The sequence below is a fragment of the Oryzias latipes genome, chromosome 7, assembly GCF_002234675.1.
Source record: "Oryzias latipes chromosome 7, ASM223467v1".
Taxonomy (NCBI): Eukaryota; Metazoa; Chordata; class Actinopteri; order Beloniformes; family Adrianichthyidae; genus Oryzias; species Oryzias latipes.
Genome location: NC_019865.2, coordinates 9,503,854 through 9,528,078, shown reverse-complemented (window position 1 = coordinate 9,528,078; position 24,225 = coordinate 9,503,854). Strand labels below are relative to the sequence as shown.

Here is a 24,225-nt window from a genome sequence, read left to right as displayed (position 1 = left end):
TTTAATACGACATTTGACATTCTTGTTACTGTCACTTTATGGTAAGGCTGGGCGACTAATCGATTCATTCAAATTTGTTGTTTTAGACGATTTATTTTTGGGAAAAATGGAGATTTTATTTTCCCAGCTCTCCGCTCTCTTGCGCTCCTGTTGTTTAGAGTAAAGTCCGTCTACATGTCTATAGCAAAGCGCAGATGGGAAAACAACAGCAAGCAGCTACTTCTGCGAGGCTGAGAAAGAAAGAAATAAACATTAGCGCACGCACCGCGAGAAGCACCCCCCCCACCCCCATAACTTCAACTAGCGGCCTCCGTGTAGCTTCAGTTTAAGCTGATGAAGCGGCGGAACATGTGGCGATTTTTTACCAGGATCCAGAAAGAACTGGGTAGGAGTAAATAATTGATTTGAGTTGGAGACAGCGGTGATGTTACACACTTATGCCACAATGCTTAATGCTACGATGCTACCATGATAAATGCTACCATGCTAAATGCTGCAATGCTTAATGCTATAATGCTAAATGCTACAATCCTACGATGCTAAATGCTACAATGATAAACGCTACGATACTAAATGCTACAATGCTTAATGCTTTAATGCTAAATGCTACAATGCTACAATGCCACATTGCTACGATGCTAAATGCTACAGTGATAAATGCTACGATACTATGATAAATGATACAATGATACAATGATAAATGCTACGATATTTTTTCAATTTTAAATTGTTTTTTGTTCCTGAACAGTTGTTTGTTTTTGTTCTTGGTGTGAACTTCATTAGTTATTTCTGTATTTTGAAAAAATTTGTAATGTTTTTTTACAGTTTACATGTTTTGCAGACCGCATGTTTTTTACACTTTTGCAGCTGTATTTATTTAATATTTATTTCTTTATTTAATAAGAATCTCATTTTTGATAATAATTTTTCATAATAATTTTAGTAATATTTTTAATTATCTAATATAAATGTAATTTGTGATGTCCTTTATTGATGTTATATTATATAGATTATTTCTGAATGTCGTGTTGCTGCCACAGATAAATGAAATTTCCCCATTGTGGGATTAATAAAGTCATCTATCTATCTATCTATCTATCTATCTATCTATCTATCTATCTATCTATCTATCTATCTATCTAAATGCTACAATGCTAAATGCTATGACCCTAAATGCTACAATGCCAAATGCTACGATGCTACCATGCTACGATGCTAAATGCTACGATGCTACCATGATTAATGCTACAATTCTACCATGATAAATGCTACGATACAAAATGCTACAATGCTACCATACTACGATGCTAAATGCTACGATGCTACCATGATAAATGCTACAATTCTACCATGATAAATTCTACGATACTAAATGCTATTATGCTAAATGGTTCAATGCTAAATGCTACGACGCTATACTAACAGGCTGTTCCGTGTGTCGCCTACATGTAATCCCGGACCAGTTAAAAGTCAGACTATTTTTTCACGGAGCTGACTTTAAGACGTGGCGGATAAATGCACCAAAATGAATTCATAGACTATTAAGAAAAACTGTATTTTTTTAAATATAATAAGAGGCATTTAATATGGAACTTTATTAGAAGTGCCTTTGTTACATCATGGATACCGCGTTGAGCTGAGCAGGGAGCAAAGATTGATTAGAACTCAATTCAGGAGTTCCTTACAAAAAACAGTTTCTTTTTGGACGTTTTATTATGTTGTGACTTCCTCTCTGTTTGCATTTAATGTAATATTTATTTACTAAAATAACACCTATAGTTTTTCTTTGTAAAATAGTAGACTCTTTGGTTGGTAGTTTTATTTTTATTTTTTATCTACCACCTAACTTTTCTGGTAAGTCAAAAATGGGATTTTGGTCACTGAGGTTGTGATTTCAAACTTGGACCATCAAATCAAGCGCAGTAAAAATCCACTTTAAGGCAGTTGCTACTAAAAATTGTCTACCGAGTGTGTTCTAGTATTTCTGTTTATGAGATGCTCATGCTAGCAGGACCACAAAACATCTGCTGCATTGTTCTGCAAACATTTTTACAGCTTGTATTTATTTGAACCCTGTGTTAGAGCATATTTCCAAAGGAGATGTTAGGTGTATAAAAAAAATAATAAATGGGTTTTTAAATTTTTAGAATACAAGATAATGACATTATGAAAAAAATAACAATAAGAGTGCCAAAAAAAAGCCAAGAAAGCATCTTTTCAGCAATTTTCACAGATCTCCCAGTCGTTTTACCCCATAGGAACCCAGATCCATTTTTTCTTAAAAATGAAAAAGTGTGTATTTTGCCACATACTATGTAGACCACAGAATCCATTTCTGATATTTCTTTGTAACACTGATGTCACAATGGAACCCATCCATCCATCCATCCATCTTCCACCGCTTATCCGGGACCGGGTCGCGGGGGCAGCAGACTGAGCAGAGATGCCCAGACTTCCCTCACCCCAGCCACTTCCTCCAGCTCCTCTGGGGGGACCCCGAGACGTTCCCAGGCCAGCCGAGAGACGTAGTCTCTCCAGCGTGTCCTGGGTCTTCCCCGGGGCCTCCGCCCAGTGGGACATGCCCGGAACACCTCTCCAGGGAGGCGTCCAGGAGGCATCCGAACTAGATGCCCGAGCCACCTCAACTGGCTCCTTTCGATGTGGAGGTGAAGCGGTTCTACTCCGAGCTCTCCGCGGGTGACCGAGCTTCTCACCCTATCTCTAAGGGAGCGCCCAGCCACCCTGCGGAGGAAGCTCATTTCAGCCGCTTGTATTCGGGACCTTGTTCTTTCGGTCATGACCCATAGCTCATGACCATAGGTGAGTACTGGAACGTAGATCGACCGGTAAATTGAGAGCTTTGCTTTTCGGCTCAGCTCTCTCTTCACCACGACGGACCGATAGAGCGACCGCATAACTACGGACGCTGCTCCGATCCGCCTGTCAATCTCACGCTCCGATCTTCCCTCACTCGTGAACAAGACCCCAAGGTATTTAAACTCCTCCACCTGGGGCAGGGACACTCCACCGACCGAGAGATGGCAAACTACCTTTCTCCGGTCAAGGACCATGGCCTCAGATTTAGCGGTGCTGACCCTCATCCCAGCCGCTTCACACTCGGCCGCAAACCGCCCCAATGCACGCTGGAGGTCCCGGTTCGATGAAGCCAACAGGACAACATCATCTGCAAAAAGCAGAGAGGAAATCCTGTGGTCCCCAAACCAGATCCCTTCCGGCCCCTGGCTGCGCCTAGAAATTCTGTCCATAAAAACTATGAACAGAACCGGTGATAGAGGGCAGCCCTGCCGGAGTCCAACGTGGACCGGGAACAGGTCTGACTTACTGCCGGCTATGCGGACCAAGCTCCTACTTCGGTCATACAGAGACCGGACAGCCCTCAGTAATGCTCCCCGGACCCCATACTCCCAGAGCACCCCCCACAGGATGCCACGGGGGACGCGGTCGAACGCCTTCTCCAAATCCACAAAACACATATGGACTGGATGAGCGAACTCCCACAAACCCTCCAGCACCCTAGATAGGGTGTAGAGCTGGTCCACTGTTCCACGACCAGGACGGAAACCGCACTGTTGTTCCTGAATCCGAGGTTCGACTATCGGACGGACTCTCCTCTCCAGTACCCTGGCATAGACTTTCCCAGGGAGGCTGAGGAGTGTAATTCCCCTATGGTTGGAACACACCCTCCGGTCCCCCTTCTTAAAGAGGGGAACCACCACCCCTGTCTGCCAGTCCAGTGGTACGGTTCCCGACCGCCACGCGATGCTGCAGAGACGTGTCAGCCAAGACACTCCCACTGCATCCAGAGACTTGAGGTGCTCAGGGCGGACTTCATCCACCCCCGGGGCCTTGCCACCGAGGAGCTCGTTGACTACCTCAGTGACTTCAGCCCGGGTAATGGACAGCCCCACCCCAAAATCCTCACTCTCCACTTCTTCAAAAGAAGGCGTGTCAGTGGGATTGAGGAGATCCTCGAAGTACTCCTTCCACCTCCCGACAATGTCCCCAGTTGAAGTCAACAGCTCCCCACCTGCACTGAAAACGGTGCCTGTGGAGAACTGCTTTCCCCTCCTGAGTCGCCGGATGGTTTGCCAGAATTTCTTCGAGGCCAACCGATAGTCCTTCTCCATGGCCTCACCGAACTCCTCCCAGGACCGAGTTTTCGCCTCCGCAACAGTCCAGGCCGCAGCTCGCTTAGACTGCCGGTACCTGTCAGCTGCCTCTGGAGTGCCGCAGGCCAGCCAGGCCTGGTAGGACTCCTTCTTCAGCTTGACGGCATCCCTTACTTCCGGTGTCCACCACTGGGTTCTGGGGTTACCGCCACGACAGGCACCAGAAACCTTGCGACCACAACTCCGAGCAGCAGCAGAGACAATGGAGGTGGAAAACATGGTCCACTCGGACTCAATGTCCCCAACCTCCCCCGGTACCTGTTTGAAGTTCTCCCGGATGTGGGAGTTAAAGACTTCCCTGACGGAGGGCTCAGCCAGACGTTCCCAGCAGACCCTCACAGTACGTTTGGGTCTTCCAAGTCTTTCCGGCCTCTTTCCCCGCCAGCGAATCCAACTCACCACCAGGTAGTGATCGGTGGACAGCTCCGCCCCTCTCTTCACCCGAGTGTCCAAGACACAGGGCCGAAGGTCACCTGAAACAACTACAAAGTCGATCATTGACCTCCTGCCTAGGGCGTCCTGATGCCAGGTGTACTGATGGACACCCTCGTGCTCGAACATGGTGTTCGTTATGGACAAACTATGACGAGCACAGAAGTCCAATAACAAAACACCACTCGGGTTCAGATCAGGGGGGGCGTTCCTACCAATCACACCCCTCCAGGTGCCACTGTCATTGCCCACGTGGGCATTGAAGTCCCCCAGGAAGACAATGGAGTCCCCCGTTGGGGCACTTTCCAGTACCCCTTCGAGAGACACCAAGAAGGCCTGGTACTCCGAACTGCTGTTCGGCCCGTAAGCCGAAACCACAGTTAGAGACCTGTCCCCACCCGGAGGCGGAGGGACATGACCCTCTCGTCCACCGGGGTGAACTCCAACACTTGGCGGCTGAGCTGGGGGCTCACGAGTAAGCCTACGCCAGCCCGCCGCCTCTCACCTTGGGCAACTCCAGAGTGGTAGAGAGTCCAACCCCTCTCTAAGGACTGAGTTTCAGAGCCCAGGCTATGTGTGGAGGTGAGCCCGACTATATCTAGACGGTATCTCTCAACCTCTCGCACCAGCTCAGGCTCCTTCCCTCCCAGAGAGGTGACATTCCATGTCCCAAAAGCCAGGTTCCATGATCGGGGTTTGGGCCGCCGAGGCACCCGCCCTCGACTGCCACCCAAACCACATTGCACCGGCCCCTTTTGAGGTCTCCTACGGGTGGTGGGCCCATGGGAGAGTGGTCCCACGTCCTCCTAATGGAACCCATTATGGGTTAATTATGAGCAAACATTTTTCAGCCAAAATTTAAAAAAATTCCTGCAGAGTGGCAGGAGCTCATTATAAATTTGCCTCGGAGTTGTGAGTGGGACTGTTGGAGTGGAGTAAGCCTGCCCCCTTCCCATTATCCATCTGTTTACACGGTCTACTGCTAGCTCTACAGGTCCTCCAACCTCCAATCTAACATTAGCGATGCAATAAAAACGGTCACCGATATTGGAGCTATCCAGATGTACAGTTCTGAGCCAGATGCCACCTCTGATGAGGAAAACAAAGATGTACATGGATCTAGTCGCCAACAAGTAGATGGATCAGAATCGAGTGAAGCAGGGAGCTTGTGGCTTGCTGTAAAAACTTCTACAAGCTTTTCCCAACTGCATTTTTTCCATCTCATCCTGATTCACAGCGATTTCTATAAAGAAATACTCAGAAAAGCTATTTTACGCCTAATTTTCTTAATACATGTCCTCCATCATTAGAAAAATGCTACAAGAACATGTTAAAAACATCAAAAACACAAATTTCATCAGAATGGGTCTGATGAAACCAAAGTTTATTTTTATATTTTATTTGTAATTAACAGATAAAATTAAGACCAACAAGTGACTTTTAACTTTCTTGTTTGGGTACTTTACATGTGTTGCACCCCTATGAAAGAAAAAAATACCTATGAATCTATTTTCAAAAGCAACGTATGAGTCACATTTGTCTGCGAGTGAGAGAAGCATCAGGAAAAGAGAGCAGAAATAAGGAAAAAAACCTTTAGAGAACGACAGAGGAATGGAATAACCTAACTAGGGCCTTCATTTATTTGCCAACATCGACTACTGTGGACATGTCCCATGCTAAAGAAGTCAGGTCAGGCGCGATCCCTGTATTTAATGTGCATCTATTCACGCTCTACTGTAAGATGGCTAAATTGTAGCAGAGGGGCTACGGAAATTTCAAGACTGCTGAGCCAAAACAGATCACTTCAAAGCGGCTTATTTAACGCTTGCTAAATTTTTCATCACAGTCGCTTAATATCCTGGGGAAGCAGAGCTTTTGAAGTTGCTGTGAGACCGGGGATGTTCTTCTAACAATTCTTTTTCCCCTCCCTCTGCTGTACTAAAATCCCCGAACCTAAACACGCAACACACACCAAGCCAACCCTATCTATGCCCATTTACCCACACTGGTAGCCTGAATGAATGATACACGCCTGTGTATCCACAAGTAAACATGTTTATGCTTTTGGGATTGCTCCGTGCTTTTAGGGTGCACAAGCTAAATACCAGGCGCACAAGTATCACTCTAAAGTACAACATCTATTTTAAGAATGTCCAACTCTCCTGAGCGGCGGCTGCATTCCAGCAGAGCTGTTAATATCAACACAAACAACTCCATCCAAGTGGTGGCAGTATTTACCCACATTTCTACTAACCCCCTGGGAACAAGCAGTGTTTACTGCGTTCTTGGTATAAATAAAACCCTTTGATTAGTCAAAATTTCAATTATTGGAATCTTTGGTCCCGTGACATCCACTTCCAAACACGTATGCGGGACCAGGAACGACAGCAACCGTGTGAGGAAGAACAGAACATCATCTTAAATGTCAAATATAAGTATATATAGCCAAGAGGAGACAGACTTTTTTTGTAAAGCCTTTTTCATACACAAGGGACATTTGGAGCATTTTCCAGACACGGCAAAAGCTTTGGCAACGCTTAAATAAAAATAACTTGAATAAAAGAATTAGAGGCACAAAAACAGTAAATAGAAGAAATAAAGTGTAGCATGTAGAGAGCTGATTGTTAGATGGGTACAGTCAGAATTAAGGCCGCACGATATGAGGAAAACTCATGATATGCAATATTAGTGATCAATATTACGATGATATAACTTGCGATACATGAACAAATAGCAAAACATAATTTCCATTTTACTACAATAGTTTAATTTAAGTAAGAGTCAAAATAACTTAAATTATACTCCAAATGACCTTCGTCTACATCGGAGGCAAACATCTAACAATAAAGAGCTCCATCCGATTGGTTAACAACGTGAACTCGTTCATCTGATTGGTCAAATGCATAAATAGATTTATATTATTTTAAATACTTCAAGCTACCATTAGATTGTTTTAGCAAATTTAAGGTAACCATTTTTTGCAATTTTCGCCATCTTTTGCGTTATGCACATTGTATAGCTTGATATCGCGATAAGGATAAATTTGCGATTTATAAGAACAATCTGGATCTGGTTCTGTCATGAGGTTCTAGCAGCTGATTGCTTCCTGCAGAGCTCAGAGCCCTGCTGGGTTTGTATACCACAAATATGCAGACCTCACACCATTAAGTGATGAATAAACTGGCTGCAGTACATTCAAATCAATTATTTACTCACTTATTACTGGTAGCCAGTGAAAGGACTTCTGATTAGGAATAATGTGATCAGTTGTTCTGGTTAAAACACTAGTAACTTGTTATCCCGGGCTTTAGCCCAAGAACACTTTCTAAATAAAAAGTTACACAATCACTTTTGCCGGGTCATTTTTACCCGATAAAGTACACGCAACAAAAAGTACTTGTCATCAAAAATAGATCCAAACACATGATGAATTAGAGTGACTTTCTTTTATTTTCAACTGTGGTAAGTGTAACAAAATGAAAAAGAAAACCATAGGAAGTTCCTAAAAACATGCTCCTAAATTACTGAGAATTTAGGGGGTAAAAAAGTCCTAAAAAAAATAAAATAAAAGGATACTAGAAACTTGGTCTTTGGTCCATCCATTCCTGGGACATGTGAGACTTCCCTGGTGAAGGCACAGACTCCTTGACACGCGACATATTGAAATTAATGTACACAGTTTTGTTCGGGTTAAAATCAGCCGGCAATAGTCCTCTAGTAACTAAGTCAATAACTTTAGCCTTTTCACTACTCTTTAGGAATGAATGAATGATCTTGACTTATATGGCATTTTTATTTGCCACCGGAACCAAAGTGCTTTACACTACAGTGCAATAAAAAGATGAAAAGAGAAAATCCAATTTTTCAAGAAAATTAAGAACAAGAAACTAAAATAGCAACATTAGATAACAAAATTCAATAAAATACATGAAAGGCAGAAAAAAATATTAAATAAAATATAACATATATAAAAAATACTTCACCAACTACTGAGTATTAAGCCCTTCTAAAAAGACTAAGCTGGAGTTTTAAACTGTTTTTCAGTGCAGCTCTGAGGAAAAACTGTTTTCAAATGTTAGTGGAGAAAAATACATATGGAAGAAATTCAAACTATTTAGGAAAAAAATTGACCAACAGATTTAGAAAATCAAAATGTAAGAAAAAGTGCTATTATGTGGGTAAAAGTCACTGAGCAGAAATCAGATCCAGTTTTATTTTAAAATTATAGAAACTTTTAAAAAAGTTAAAAAGGGTTACACTTCAAAAACAACAAATTAAGACAATTTTTGGTCAATAATGAATAGGAATACAGCGATTCACTTTTCCCACAATTCCGTTCAAACCTCAATTTTTGGATCACGGCTTGTAGAAAAGTCCTTTTTAATTTGCTAATAAGAAGGACAATGAAATAACACATTTCAGGTGGTTCTTTCTAAGCCTGGTGTGATGTAATGTAACAATAAATAATAAATCCTTCTATAATCTAACCCAATTGTTGGAGACTTTCATCGTACCGCTGTGCAGTAGAGATGCAAAGATTCCCCACAATTTGGTTTAATGCTGGAAAAATTGTGGCATCCCTAATAATTACTACATTAGTAAGAACTGTTTAATTTCAATGAAAGAAAAAATTCTTCATCGAGTTACAAACCAGAACTCATTTTTAAGTTGTTTACTTACAAGTTCTTCTAGTTACTAGTCTGCAAAAATATTCAAGTGAGGCACGACAAGCAGGTCTGCTCGATGTTTGAGTGGATTCAAAACGGACTGATCAGTGTGGATGGAGGGAAGACACGGTGGTGTAAACACAGCACTGGTGGCTGCAGAACACACACTGCAGGTCCACAGCGGGCCTCTTGCGCTGCTGTGGACAATGAGCCGGACCTTCCTGCCACAAAGGAGAGTTCATGACATGCAGTGTGCCATGGCCGGCTAATCTGGGCGAGGTGAGTCACAACCTGTTAGCATGACTGGTGTCCCCCAGTCTGACACGCTGGTTTGTCTGACACAGCCGTGTGCGCGTAGACACTACACAAATATGTGCGTGCGTGCGCGAGCGCATACTCCATTGTCCCTCACGACCCTCCCAGCACTCCTGCTTCTCTCATCCAGATAAAATCCTTTCAGACACAAATTTCAATTATTCACCTCATCCAAATAATGCCATGTGACAAGAATTATCCCTACTGTAATAATCCACTTAACTGGGAAAGAGCAGCTCATCAAAAAGAGAGGAGAGAAGAAGGGGATGGAAGTGAGGGTGGTGCTGGGACTTGTCAAGCGGTCTCGAATCAAGACCCTCGTAACAAGAATTTCTTCCTTTTTTTGAGGCCGTCTTCAAGTGCGCTGGGATGACGAAATTGAAGTAAATTGAAAGAAAGCCTGGGAGAATGCTCCCACAATCAATAAAGCCAGGATTAAATTAGCCTTGGCATGAAGGGATGATGGGGGGAAGATGAAGAGTGAATGGTAGTGAATGACATTGAGACATGCAGGCTGAACAATACAGCGCTACTCCAACCTGTGCACATACAAGGACAATGAACGTAGCTGGGATGAATGCTCAAACCCTTTAATGACCAACGCTAGGCCTCCCTTACATGTTATTTCAAATAATAAGACTGATCTTCACTGCACTTAAATCGTATATTTTCCTGGTATTCACAAATTAAACTGCTTAGTCAGCTTACAGAGGAGGTCATCAAGTAAGAGGCAACTGGTTAGTGGCATGTCTCCCTGCGCCATTTTTCTTAAAGTCATAATCTACGGCCTTAGGAAACTACCGTGTGCTGCAGCCGCTCAGGTCAACGTGAACACAGCTCACTGTACCTCAATGACACGGTTTATGAAGCTCTTCATGTAAAACCCAATCATTTTGATTCACAGCATTTCTTTGGTTTCTAGGACTTCTTGTAAAGACAAGAAACACACCAAACTAAGAAAAGAGACTGCTCTAAGAGTTTCTGAGCTTTAAGCAAGTCTATGAACAATAAATGCATGAATTTGTTATAAATAAACCACAGCAAACCACCCCTAAAGCCAAACAAAGATAACTTTTTTGCTATAAATGATCAATACTAAATAGCTGATTTTCAGACAGAGGAGATTGGATCTTTATTATTTAAAATTAAGGAGAATAAAGTAATTTTGTGCTATAATTCAATAAAACAATAGGATTTTACAATAAAAATCTGATGGTTAAAAGTCTTTGATTAAATTTTTAAAAATGTTTCATTCTCGAAACAATTCTAAAAATTTAACTCAACAATTTAATAAAAGAATAAACACTAATGCAGAATTTTTTCCCAAGATTGCTATTTATGTATAAATAATTTTTGATTTAAATAAACTTAAATTCTCAGAAATACAATAAATATCTTTGTAAGCACAATAAACAGGCAAAAACCAGCAGCCAAACTTGTATTTCAATTAAGCACGCATGCTATAACTGTCTCTGTCTCATTTGTCAAATAGTTTTTCCTAAACTTCTTACCAAAGCTTCTCTGGGGCGAACTGCTCCATCTTCACCACGTGGAGGACCAGCCTGTAAGACAAACACTTGTGTTAGAGAGCCATCTAGTGGATAACAAGAGTACTGTCACCTTATTTATTAGAAAGTAACCAAGAAACTGAAATATCTACTTTTCAATTGATAGGACCCCCAACAACCACTTTATATATGGTTAGCTATTTATATAAAAAATAATATACATTTTAAAAACTGGCTGTAATAATTTTTCTTGCATTTAATGTATATTCTATGTCCTTCCTTTTTATGTTGGTCTTTTGACTTTTTGTTGTTATAACAAATATACATCTTTTTTTTTCGGGCACGTGTGTTGATGAAAAGTGCTATCTAAATAAAGTTATTAATTAAATATTGTTAAAATCCAACAATGAAATGAGGGAAAAAATATAAGTTTACGGCAGTTCGGGAAGACTAAGTTTTGTTCTTTAGCCTCATACTAAAGCAGATCAATGTCGCATGGGTTTTTAAATGTTTATGCAGAAGTAATTACACATATAACCCTTGTGCTATCCTATGGGGTCCAGATGACCCCATCCTTACATTGATGTGTTCTCCCTACCATGACAAAGGTGGATAAAGGTGAAGAGGATTTCATGGAATCCATGGACACCAGTGAAAATCACAAATCATTGAAGAAAAAAGGTTTAGTGCACTGACTTGTGGGGTCTAGATGACCCAACTCCCAATGTTAAAGTGCCTAGGATAGCACAAGGGATAAATGCATTCTCTTCAGTTCCAAAAATCATCACGTCTTTAAATGTTTCCATCTGCAATCAGCTAAATGCATTCAGTAGACTTTTACCTAAAAAGGACCCCAAAAGTAAATACATAATTTAAGGGGTTCTTTTTTTTTTTAATCATATCAAATTTAAGCTAGAGTTTGATCCTTAAAAATTATACCAGTGAAAGTTTAGGTCTGAATAGAAGACATCAAAAATACAGGAAATATTCCATAATTTCAACAACAGTTACTAATAATTTAACTAAAAAAGCAGTTTTTTTTTCAATAGTTACTGGCTTTCCAACCCCTCTTGATGAATCCTCATGGCAAAGTTAAAGGTTTGGAGTTTTTCTTATCATATTTCTCAGGGCAAACAGACCATTTTAGGTTGAAGATAACAAGATAAAGTATACAAATAGGGTGTAAACACAATAATACTGTGCCCTCCAAGTAAAAAAATAAATAAAAAAGGACAAGGTAGAATGTGACAAAAACATCTTTATCAGTTATTTTGGGCTTATTACAGGACCTGGACACTGAAAAGCTCCAAATCATAGTAATGTGCATTAGAGGGAACCAATGACACTGTTTGGTGTTTAATGACTTAATATAGAAGACTACTGTGAAATTTAAAGTGCAATGATAGAATGTGCGAATATTTTTTACCCAGACAAGTGTGGTGACTTTTGGAAACTTTTAAGACTGCTCTGGGATCGACTTTTACGTTAAAGTGAGTTGGAGAGCACCATGATTACTGAATTTGTGAAAACATAAAGGTAGCATTTCAGATATGGTGAAGCTTAGCCGTATAAAGCATTGTAACTGCAGTAAATTATTTTTGATCCATGTTCGTGGAACATTAAATGTCGAATATAAAATCCCGAGGTTTTTTTTTTTTTTGTGACCTTTCCCTGTGTCAACAATTATAATCCATGACTTTGACAGACCCAAACCCTCACCGCCATATAGAAAGCTGTAGCACGTGGTCAGTTATTAAATGCATAATTGTTGCTGAACCCCAGAATGCCTTTGACCTCCCATGTGTCGAAGACCACTTTAAAATAACACAACCAGTTAGCATGCTAACTAGCAAACAAGCTACCTCTCTTCGGCTGTGAAACGTTTGCTTAAAAGGTGTACGGAAACCAGCCACAAAATAGCAACTCAAACAAATGGTGCATAAATGTTTTCGGACGTCAAATGCTAACTGGCTTGGTGTATAGAGACCTGTGTTGGCGTGTCAGCTTGGTCGATGGATGCCATCTTCCTATAGTTCTCTGGGATATCCACGCTCGATTGCTTTTCCTGTTCCGTCCATTCGAAACATCAAAGTTCTTTAAAGCGTTTTATTTAGTTTAGTTGGGATGCACTTTCATCGGAACAAAGTACAGTGATGTATTTTTCCCCTCTCAGTTGCGAAATACGTTGAGCGGATTACGAAACAGAGTGGAGATAGGTAGACTAAACCTTTCCCCATTTCTCAAACAATAAACAACAATTCCCACAATTCATAGCGCCCTTCGGCGGTTATTTCCGTGTATGAAGAAGTAAAGGTGGCTGAGAGCTCAAAGCGGGTTTTCCCATTCTCTGTAGATTCCTTTACCGAATAATATTATCCTTTCAGAATAAATTTAAGAATGACTGATGGAAAGGCGTGTAAAGTGTGCAATTTCACCCGGCAAAAATCCTACGGAGTGTCTGCACCTTCTTTAGATGACTTGAAGAAAAAAGGTAAGGGAGGACCGAGAAGGAGGACTGTGGGAACTAGTATGAGATTATCTGACATTATATGCTTTTAATCAAAATAAGAAGCCGTTCATGTATTCGTGCAGTCGCAGATTTTAAGCATTTATTTTTATTTATCTGCTTCGCGCCTAAATTGAGAGAAAATCTCCAACCGCTGCACTGACTGTCACATTTAAAACTGCTTAAGCCGCAAAACAACGGTGATAATACTAGGCTATTCTTAATGCTTATGAATGTATTTGACTATAATTATATTATCTGTTCAATGTTAACCCCTACATGGCTAACATGAAAAGCCTGCTGCTGTTCATTCCTGAGATGCGAGTCACCAGGCGTTTCCCTGATCTGCTTTTTGCAAGAATATACTTTAAATATTCATTATCTGGAATCAAAACAATGTTTCACAACCCCCCCCCCCCCCCCCCACACACACACACACACACACAAACAACAACAACAACAACTAAAACCAGCAATTATAGTTTATGCATTTTTAAAATTATTATTATTATTAAATATTTCTTTTGTGCACTTATACATGTTCCATAATTGTGATATATTCCTTTTAATCGGAATGCTTATTAAAGGTGTTTTGCAGATTTGTTATGAAAGCTGTTTGAGAATTATTTAACAATATGTATTTTTAATAACAGTGAAAACGTTTTTATTTTTTCCAGCTATACTGGAACAAAAACTTTTTCAAAGAGGGCCAGATTTGGTGAGGTGAAAATGTGTGAGGGCCATCCAATTGGCCTATAAAAACCAGTTTGATCCAATTATTCACTGTTAAAGGCTAACTGTAAACTTGTCAGTTTCTATCATTGAACAATGAAATAACACAAATATTATGTTAGTCAGAAGTGGTTTTGATGACAGAAACAAATAAATCTCTTCATGTCTACAGGTTGTTGCATAGGTCCACGGTTTATAACGCAATCTAGCCAATCACAATCAAGAAACTGTAGTTCTTAGAAAGTGCTGTGGGCCGCATATTATTGAGGTTGCCGGCTGGTGGAAATTGGTTGCATTTGACCCACGGGCCGGACTTTGGACATGCCTGTCCTTACTGTAGTGTTTTTATCATTGGTATTTCCCATAGGTGTCAGACTTTTCTGTGGACCTTAGGATGAAGTATGTTCACTTGATGCATGTTAAGTTGGTAACCTGTCCTCTCTTCCGGCTCCAGGATCCGAGTATCTTGGCTTCAGCCCCGGTGACCCAGTCAAAGTGGTCCTGGAGAATGACGGGACAATAGTAGAAGATCAAACCTACTTCTTGTGTTTGCCCTCAAATACAAAGTTTATGTTATTGCATGACAAGGAAACATGGTCTCCAGCTCGCAAGAGTAAGAATCTCAGAGTCCATATTGATGATCATTATCCGTCTGCAGGATTTCTACATGTTGTGCTTTGGTACTCTTTGTTTTAGTCGATGGTGGCACCGCTTGGATGCAGAGGGAATCGGTTATGCTGGAGATGGACACTGTTGACACCGGCAGTAGCTTAGCACCCTGGTTGGACCTGGCTCAGCAGCTAAAACAAGACCTCACCAGCATCATTCTTATGTCGGAGGCCGATTTACAGGTCCTACCTTGTTCTTATTTCAGTGATAGAACAGCACAAAACTGCCTGGTATATGAGAAAATAAAACTTAAAAATAACAGTTTAGCGGTTTCCATAAAGATTTTTGGAATATTGTCAGTGACCATAAGGTTTGAAAGTTCTCTGACTTGCAAAACAAAATAAAACCATATTTTCTATGCCACCGTAAACTTACTATTGGTCATTATGGCCAAGAAACTCCACTTTGGTGTTAGATGCTTCTAAGCTTTAGCACCAAAAGTCTTCTGTTTTAGTCAAAGTCAATTTGAAGAACTCAAAATTCCATAACTTTTTTGGACTTTATATCTGTCTCCCCATTCAAATAAACAATTTAGTCTTCTGCACACCGCTTCCTGGTACTTAACATTTAGGTAAATATGCATAGACATATACACGTGTGAGGCGAAGAAACTCCTTAAATAATCAGAAATAATCTTTCTAACCACAGACTTTTGAATTCCAAAATGTCAGCTTTACAACACAATTATGTGCTTCTGCTTCCCACAAGCAAGCCACAATTGTAGAATATTCTACATTTTTCGTACCTTTAAACTGCTTTTTAGGACTTATAAGTTAATTAGTGAAGCTACTTTATAATCCAACCCTACAAAAGCACCAAAGGCCAACGTTTGAATGCTCTTTTATAAATTACATTATGAAAATAAAAATGTTTCTTCAACTCAAGAAAACCTTTGATCAGATTAATTTTATTTCATTTAAAGTTAAAGAACTCCACACAAGATTCTACTCCTAACGAATTAGGAGTTGTTGTTTAGTTCATATTTGCTTTTGTTGTTGTTTATTCAAAAAATATATATGTTTACGTTTGGTTAGTTGACAAAAATAAACCTTATAGATTATGCTCTCCCTGTGCTGTGTATTATATCTAGAGCTTAGTACACACACTAAAATATGGCCTCACATTTGTATCCAGTTCTAAACAGCTGTTGCTTTACAAACAACTTTTGTTTTTCAGCTCTTGGTGGATGCTCCTAGCACCGAACTAGCAGCAGCTCTGGGTTTTCAAGTGAAAAAGGCTGAGGACCTGCAGGAGACGTTGCAGAATGTTTTGGATCGTAGGGAGGAGGAGAGACAGTCCAAGGAGTTGCTCCAGCTCTACCTCCGAACTGTGGAGAAGGAGGACAAACAGCTGGAGGAAGCAAGTCAGTCCAGCACCGGCACGGGAGGTATGGCTTTGACTTTACTACATCATTTCCCTTTTTATCCTTAAAATAATGTTTATCTATCTCTACACTGTTATAGTTTTTCTTCCGGTCCGATCTTGCTCCAAGTTTGGGTTCTTGCCGTCTTATTTTTTGCCACTAGATGGAATCATTGTTGCTACTCAATGAACCTTCCTCTTGCAATAATTTACTAAAATCCTATATTATTCACACAGAGATTCCAAAAAACCTGTTTCGTCATGTCAGTTGCAGGTGATGTGGACGTGCCCGACGGATCTGAAGTGGATTCTGCATCTGGATTCATGTCCAGAACTCTGATGGTCCTGAAAGGCAAAACAAGCCCAGAGACCAGACTGTCCACTGAAGATCTGCAGGTTGTCAAACCGCACATTCACTTCACTTATTGTAGCTGTCCCTCATGTTAATGCTGTTCCGTTCGGTACCCAAAGCCTTCTAAGGATCCAGGGAGCGGAAAAAAACAGAAAACAGTTGATGGAAGAAACTAAGCAACAAAGTTTTCATTTTGTCTGTCTTCTTAGGCGCTTTATCCTCACATTCTTTATAGATTTTTTTCTTTTTCTAACATATGTTTTGCCCTAACACTAGTTATGCGTTAGTGGAGCCATTTAAAATGATGTTAGGATTATTCTGTTCTGAAAGCTCTGTTTGCATTTGTTTTTTTCTTTCTTAAACCTCCATCCACTTATTTTCAGGTATATCTTTCAGTCAGATCCAGAGCTGCCCATCCTCGCGGGTAAAGGTTGCTGGAGAAAAAAAATAAAAAAGTGTTATTTTTCCACCAGCGAGGGGAGCGTCAGTTGAGTCATCCAAGCTTAATTTGGCCCCTGGATTTGCATACACACTGATAGAAGAGCGTAGTCTGAATGTGGCTGACTATCAGCATGTTCTCAGTGCATCCTGAGTCTTTTCACACCAGAACTTAGAGATGTACACCTGTTATTACCTAAGGCACATGTCTGTGCCAGCTATGATCGAGTCACGCAGGTTTGCATGTTAATCTGGAAAAAAAGAAAGAAATACTTGAACCTTAGATTTTAAAGCTGAAATTTTTATTTGGAACCAGGAGTTTAGTCTAAGGATATGAAGATACTTGGAAGGAAGTTCAGTGTATTTTAATGCTACATTTAGCAGTCTGTACACGAGAATGTTGATTCCAATTCCTCTTTCATGTACCTGTAGATGGTCGTGACCAGAGGGGTGGATGCAATGAAGCAGGTGCTCGGCTGGGACGAGGCGAGGACGTCCGCTCTGCTGCAGGCCTGCGAAGCCGAACTGTCCAGACGTCTCCAGCAGATTCAGGCCATGCAATCCATCAGCAACACGCAGCTGGATGGCAGAAGGCAGTCCAGTGGAACGAGCACAGAGGACTCGGTGGAAAGACCAGCCACAGGCGGCACTTAAGCCGCGGCTTCACCTGCGTAGAGACTGATAAGAATTCACCTGCCTCAGGGTCAGTGGAATGAGAGTCATCCTGTGCTACTTTATGTATTTGGAATGCATGAATGAGCCCGTTTGCGTAATTTTATAAAGTGACTTGCAAATAAGACCACGACACTGACAACAGGCAGCCAGTTAGGTTGATCATGCGTGACAGTTTTACGGTAGTATCTGTCACCTAAAACCTATCAAACGTTCTCATTTTTTAATAAAAACAACCTTATAGTTCTTTAGTTTTATCTAAAATATATTAAGGTAAGTCTCTGACTGAGGAAAAAGTCCACACATTAGTCCATTACAATATTTTATGCAAACAATTAAAAGGCTAAAATTTGGAGTCACTCGATGTTTCTCTGAATGTGGCTTAGGTTTTTGTCAAACAGCAAATGTGTTTTTCCGAGATATTGATGGCCTGATTAAAATCATGTTCAGAATAGTGGTTTCAAAACAGCTGCTGGTTTCTTTTGTTCAAGTTATACAAGGAAACCATCTGGAATGATTATTTAGCAGCAGCTTGCAGGACAAACATCAGCAGACCTTTAAAAAGGGAAAACAAAAAGACTAACACATTTTTCAAATGAAATATAATAAGAATAAATCTTAATTATCTTGTTATGCTGAAAATCATGAGTGCAGAAACTATCCCACTTAAATTATTATCAACAAACTTGCATTTTACTGAACAAAATTGTAGATAAAGGTAGAGAACCTTTTTCTATATCTATTTTTCAGATTCATGTGCTGACTAATGGATTGGCCACCTGTCCCAGGTGTGCTTTGGTTTTCATGCAGTGACTGTTAGGATAACTGATCACATGGGGATAACAGTCTGACTAAACGAGGAGTTCTCTATAAGATTATGTGTCACCGTTATGCAAAAGCAGAGGCCGCGTGATGTAAGACAGTTTAAGCCCGTGTGATTCATGCACCACAGAGCAAATCCTCTCATTTCCTCCGTCTCATGAACAGCAGACACGATTAATGCACACAAAGATGGAAAAATTCCACCTTGCATATTTAAGCATCTCAGTGAGGTTTACGCGTCACCAGCTGCTTCTACTTCAAAACCAATTCTTTAATTGTACAGCATTCTTAATTGTTCAGTTTTTTTCAAAAGATCTACCTTGTTGAAAAGATTGACTATTTTTGAGTTATCAGTTACGGACAAAGATTGTTTTTTCTTTATATGCTCTGAGAAAAGTATTTAAAGCCAATTTTATGCTGTTAAATAACTATTTTATACATTAAATGTTGCAGTCTTTAATAAAAAAAAAAGTGGTGTTTAGTCTTTTACCAATGCTACACATTCACTGTTTCTTGTTGCAATGTACATGCATGAGTTGAACAGTAATGGACATTTGAGCTCTAAACAGTCTGCTGCCAGGTATTCTCCAGCAGCTGCTTAACGGGTTTCATGGAGGGCGTAATTCCTGTGGAACTGGCTCCAACTGGGGTGGGAGTGATACGGCACACGAGCTCTGGATTGGGCTGTCACATAAGTGGGGGTGTCTAAACGGAGCAGAGGACGACTTGACGGTGCTCCGGTGAGCTGGGCAGCTGTGTTCTGTGAGCCCCCAGATTTTCTACCATTTCCTGCTGGAAACATAACCACGTCCTCCTTTTTTCCCTCCCAAAAGCGCAATAATTCTGTGGCGTGTGGGTCAACACATGCCTGGCATTGAGGGGTTGCTGTGGCTAAACTAAAACTAAATAACTCTTGTGTTTGGGAAACTCAAAGGTTCCCCAAACACGAGAGATTGCATTCTGGTTTTTAAAAAGACTTATATAGTTTATTGGAGGTTTGCCTGTTGTTTTAAAAGATTTCCATTTCCATTGTTTTGAGCTTGTCTTTTCTTTTTTGGGGGGAAGGGGGGGGGATTTACACATTTGTCTTGTATCTGTACACTTAAGATCTATGTTATAAACACATAAAAACAGTTTGATCCCAATTTTAGTGATTTTTGCACTAAAAAATACAACACTTAACATTCAGAGTTATGGTTGTATTATTGTTTAATTGAATGAAAAATATCTTAAAAAAGAAAAAGAAGCAGAGGTTGTATGAAAAAGATAGACATCGAGCATTGCCACAAAAATCTGTTATAAAAGTAAATCATTAAAAGAGCAGAAAAGTGACAAAAAGGCCCCAAACTACTAAGGGGTCAGAGGATCTGGGAGAAAATTGAAAAATAGTTTTTTGTCTTACTCCACTACAATGTTGAATGTTTTTTTCTGCAGCCAGCACAGATCACAAATGTAACTGATGACAGGAAATTTTAGGAATTGATAGAACACGTTTAATGACTAACATGTACTGCCTCTCAAATTAAACTTCCTTCTACCCAAATGTTTTCCTCAACCAATTTATTTTTTAATGGAATTAGAGACTCCTTTTAAGCTGGAAATGGCAGAAATTAATTCTCTTTGAGCAAGCTCTTAATACAATGCTTTTCATTTCACAAATGGATTTTTATTTAGAACCATAATGCAAAATTAGTGCTCAATTAAACAAGTGCCACGGGTACGTCTTATTATGGAGTTTTGTAAACCCCAATAGGAAAAAAAAGGGTTGATCTTTTAACAACAAACCATCAGTCCGTAGCTTTGGAGAGGGTCTTGGCCTTGGTGCTGGTATATTTGATCTTCCATCCTTTGTTTTTTCCACTAGAGTCAGATTTAAAGGTGACATGCACTTGGTAACTTCCTGTGTCAATGCGGCCCGGCAGCACGGAGCCACAGAACGGTCCGTACTCCTGTCCAACTGTCCAGATCTTATTAAAGGAGACATGAAAGAAGAGACACCGGCTGTTGATTTGTCGTCTCTCTTCCTGGCTGATGTTTACTCAAACTTAAATATGCAAGTAACCACATCACTCTCTTGTAAATCACCCAAGGAGGACGTGTTCCTGACAGACTACGTCCACAGGCATGAGGAGGAATACATTCCTTCTTCATTGACTTTGCTGGGTTAAACTCAGGATTCACAGCACTAACCTTCAATGTATCATATGGACAAGGGACGTCTGGGTGTCCTTCCACGTCAAAAAGTTCAACGAATTCCAGAACAATTCTGGAACCCTCTGGCAGACGGATGATGTGGTCACACTGGCTCATGGGTGGGTAAGGTCCTGGGTAGCCTGGACTGGTCAGAACGCCAGATGATGACACCAACTCCTGACTAGGACATGGCACTGGAAAGAAATATCTAATAAAAATCTACATAGAAAGCCTTTTAATGTAAAACATTTAATCCAAGTCTTAAAAAATCTAGAAAAAAAGTGCTAATGAATTTGTAAACGTTTAGCCGCTGGATTGGAACTAAAAGACAACAAAGGTTTACAATCAAAGAAAAGAGGTGATTTCTTTTCCTGTCATCATAAATGATGGGATTCATTTAGATTTGCATTATTTTTTTCCAGCAAGCACGCAGATGTTATGAACAAATGAGTATAGCAAAGAGGCAGGGTTTCTGTAATTCATATAATTAGTACAATCTGTGGGCAGATAATCATTTTTGGCTATTCATTGCATGATTTGTTTTGCCACCCCTTTTCCTCTGGCAAAGCATAATAATTTGAGGCACGTCAGCTAGTAATTGTGATTAATTACCAAGTGTCGGTGCATTATTAGTGCAATGCACAGGTATCAATTTTTAATGTCATTTTGGAGTTGCTTTTCCCCCCAGGAATCAGCTGTGATTAACCTCGCCATCCACCAAACGGTCCAACTTCGCTCATCAGTATTCCTCCTAAATTGGGAATCACCACAATCTAGCTTTAACAGAATAAAATCTAATGAGCAGCTCAATCAATCATCACAAAATTGTATTGCTCGACTCTAATTAAATGTATTTTAGGTAATCTATTATCAAAAAGTAGCAATTATTAATGCATTACAGCTATCTTTAGATTTACTTTAAACCAGTTCAACAAAAACAATGTTTTCTTAGTTTTGCTTTTTAGTGAAAAGTCTGTGAAGTTAGATATATGGAAAAAAAAAGAAAGACTGCCAAGCTCTATTGCAACTAGTGTCCAACAGTAAAGGTTTAAAGTGGGAGTTGTCTGAAAAAAAAAAGTCAAACTCTCCACGACACGCACTTGACTCAGCCTCTCACTTCACAACCTGTTTTACTTTGTTTGATTCCAAGCTTATATATCAGGCCTCTTAAGCCTCATCTCATACGGCATTTACCTGTGCACGATTTCTTGTTGTCATGGAGATGAAATCCTTGCTTGCACGTGCAGTAATAGCCACCAATGTAATTGTGGCAGAAATGATCACAAACTTTTTCCCCGTCTACGTTTAACAGACACTCATTGACATCTGTGACAAACAGACACAAAAGAAAGTCAAATTCCGCTTTACAGACATGTAAAGCAATGGCTGTCGTCATAAAAACAATGAGTTATTGACTTGTGAAGATTTTAAATGTTTCTGAAGTTTAAATTTTTTTCCTCTGAGCTATATTCTTTGTCATTAGCACAACACAAATACCACGTCACCTTGGCTTTTTTCCACGATGTAAAAAGCTTTGTGTTGTCTCCAATTTACACAATATTGTCTCATCAACTGGCAGACGTTTAATCATGACTTCTATTTGAAGGACAATTATTTAACCCTTGTGCTATCTTAGATGACCCCACCCTTGCATTGACGTGTTCTCCCTACCGTGACAAAGGTGGAAAAAGGTGAGGAGAATTTCATGTAATCCATGGACACCAGTGAAGATCACAAATCATTGAAGAAAAAAGGTTCAGCGCACTGTCTAGTGGGTCTAGATGACCCAACTCCCAATGTTAAAGTGCATAAGATAGCACAACGGTTAAAGCAAGCTTTTGAAATTTCAACTGAGATTAAAAAAAAACTGCTATTCCATCATAAACCGTGAGGTAATTCAGGTATTAATTGATTAATTATGTGGTACACTTTTTAAATAGCGGTTTACTATACCGTTATTTGAAAAAAAAAAAAATGAATTAGTGTTCCTTAATGCTGCGTGTTGCCAAAATTATGATCAAATATCGGTTTATTTCGTTTTGAAACAATTTTATAAATGGCATTGATCGATTTCTTTTTAGTTGATCAACAACTTGCCTCGGACCGATCGTTCTGGTTGGATTGTAGGAACATAAATCGATTCATCAACTGAGTCAGTTCATCATTACACCCCTATTAGAAAAACATTCAGGCATGAAGAAATTAAATTCCTAATAAAACGTGTTGACCCTTTTTTTGAGGGCAAAACTTTTTATGGTAATCTTCTGCATGCCTCATTTTATTGTTTTTGAAAACTTAGAAAAAAATTGCAAAAACTGCAAACTAGTGTTTAATTCCCAAATAGAAATGCAAGCTTAATTTTGTTAGGGAGGTCCAGTTTGAACCTGTAATGTTATAGTTGCCGTCCCAAAATTCTACCCACAAAAAAGCATTTACTTTCACCGCTTCTACCTGTTTCTTTTTTCGTTTTTCGTTTTTGAAAATACTTTAAGGTTGTAAAATTCAACCTGAATAAAGCTGACAGTTAAGGATACAAAGATTAATTTGCTCTTGTGTCAAAGGGTGACGTTAAACTGCTCGAGACAGTTGAAAGTACAAAACAGAGTCTTATCTGCGGTGATTAAAAATCCTGCTGTGTTTTTTGTTGCATCGTCATCACTCTATATTCAATGCACTTACTGCTACCAAAAATATATCTGCCCTCTGGCAACAAACGTCCCTATTTTGCATCACCTTCTGAGGTGTAAAATGCTTGGAAGCCAGTGAATCGGCCCTCGTTAGAGTAGTCACTCCTAAAGACCACTGACATGATGTTCCCGGCTGACAGGATAATGGTATTCCTGGGGCTGCTTTCAGAGTTCTTGTCTCCCTGACCGCAGAACCGCAAGGTTTCGTTCCCCTCTGCAAAAACCTGCTTTGACAAGGTCAGAAGGTTTTATGTGAGCAAGATGTCCGATGAATAAATGTCTTTTTTTTGTTTTAATCCCACAAATGTACCTGTATGAAGTCATATTCACACTGGTTGGAAGGCTCCAAGCTGAAATGGGTGAAGTAGAGTTTGATCCGGTGGCCTTGTGGCACTGTGATGTTCCAGACTACGCGCTGGTTGTCCGGGTACGGCTGGGGGAAGCCAGGGGAGGTGAAGCTACCGTATAACCCCGTCATTCCAACACTCAAAGAGACGTGGAGATGGGCAAACAGGACAAACACATAGAAACCACTGGGAGGAATCAGGTTAGATGGAAGCAGTTTGAAGGATTATTTTAAATAAAAATTACACTTACCCGGTCATGCTTTCAACCCCGCCGTCAGATCCTGCCTGTTGTTTTGGAAAGGTATACTAGCACTGATAGGAGGGTAAATGAAC

The 24,225-nt window shown here is 40.2% G+C and overlaps 3 protein-coding genes across 7 annotated transcripts in view; 1 reads left to right on the top strand and 2 right to left on the bottom strand.

Moving 5' to 3' along the window:
• Positions 1–13,370, bottom strand: part of pex14 (peroxisomal biogenesis factor 14) — a 57,973-nt gene extending 44,603 nt beyond the window's left edge. For both annotated transcript variants that reach the window (XM_004070660.3, XM_020704551.1), the window contains exons 1-2: positions 13,100–13,370; positions 11,116–11,166 (exon numbers count right to left, since the gene is read on the bottom strand). In XM_004070660.3, the coding sequence (XP_004070708.1) occupies positions 11,116–11,166; positions 13,100–13,135 (87 nt within the window). In that variant the 5' untranslated portion in view covers positions 13,136–13,370. The remainder of the gene's footprint in view (positions 1–11,115; positions 11,167–13,099) is intronic.
• Positions 13,371–13,404: 34 nt separating this feature from the next.
• dffa (DNA fragmentation factor subunit alpha) lies at positions 13,405–19,163 on the top strand. 2 transcript variants are annotated; one of them, XM_011476949.2, is made up of 6 exons: positions 13,405–13,603; positions 14,805–14,963; positions 15,047–15,201; positions 16,196–16,406; positions 16,656–16,777; positions 17,604–19,163. In XM_011476949.2, the coding sequence occupies exons 1-6, from the start codon at positions 13,510–13,512 to the stop codon at positions 17,823–17,825; spliced, it is 963 nt and encodes a 320-aa protein (XP_011475251.1). In that variant the 5' UTR covers positions 13,405–13,509; the 3' UTR covers positions 17,826–19,163. The 2 variants fall into 2 exon arrangements, with proteins under 2 accessions (XP_011475251.1, XP_011475250.1); XM_011476948.2 differs by having other exon boundaries at positions 16,650–16,777.
• masp2 (mannan binding lectin serine peptidase 2) lies at positions 17,735–24,225 on the bottom strand. Of its 3 annotated transcripts, none has more exons than XM_020704553.2 (7): positions 24,143–24,225; positions 23,856–24,078; positions 23,592–23,769; positions 22,053–22,184; positions 20,856–21,052; positions 20,451–20,632; positions 17,735–17,838 (listed from the first exon to the last, which is right to left on the bottom strand). In XM_020704553.2, the coding sequence occupies exons 1-6, from the start codon at positions 24,148–24,150 to the stop codon at positions 20,453–20,455; spliced, it is 918 nt and encodes a 305-aa protein (XP_020560212.1). In that variant the 5' UTR covers positions 24,151–24,225; the 3' UTR covers positions 17,735–17,838; positions 20,451–20,452. The 3 variants fall into 3 exon arrangements, with proteins under 3 accessions (XP_020560212.1, XP_020560211.1, XP_011475249.2); XM_020704552.2 differs by having other exon boundaries at positions 17,738–17,849; XM_011476947.3 differs by lacking the exon at positions 17,735–17,838 and having other exon boundaries at positions 19,857–20,632.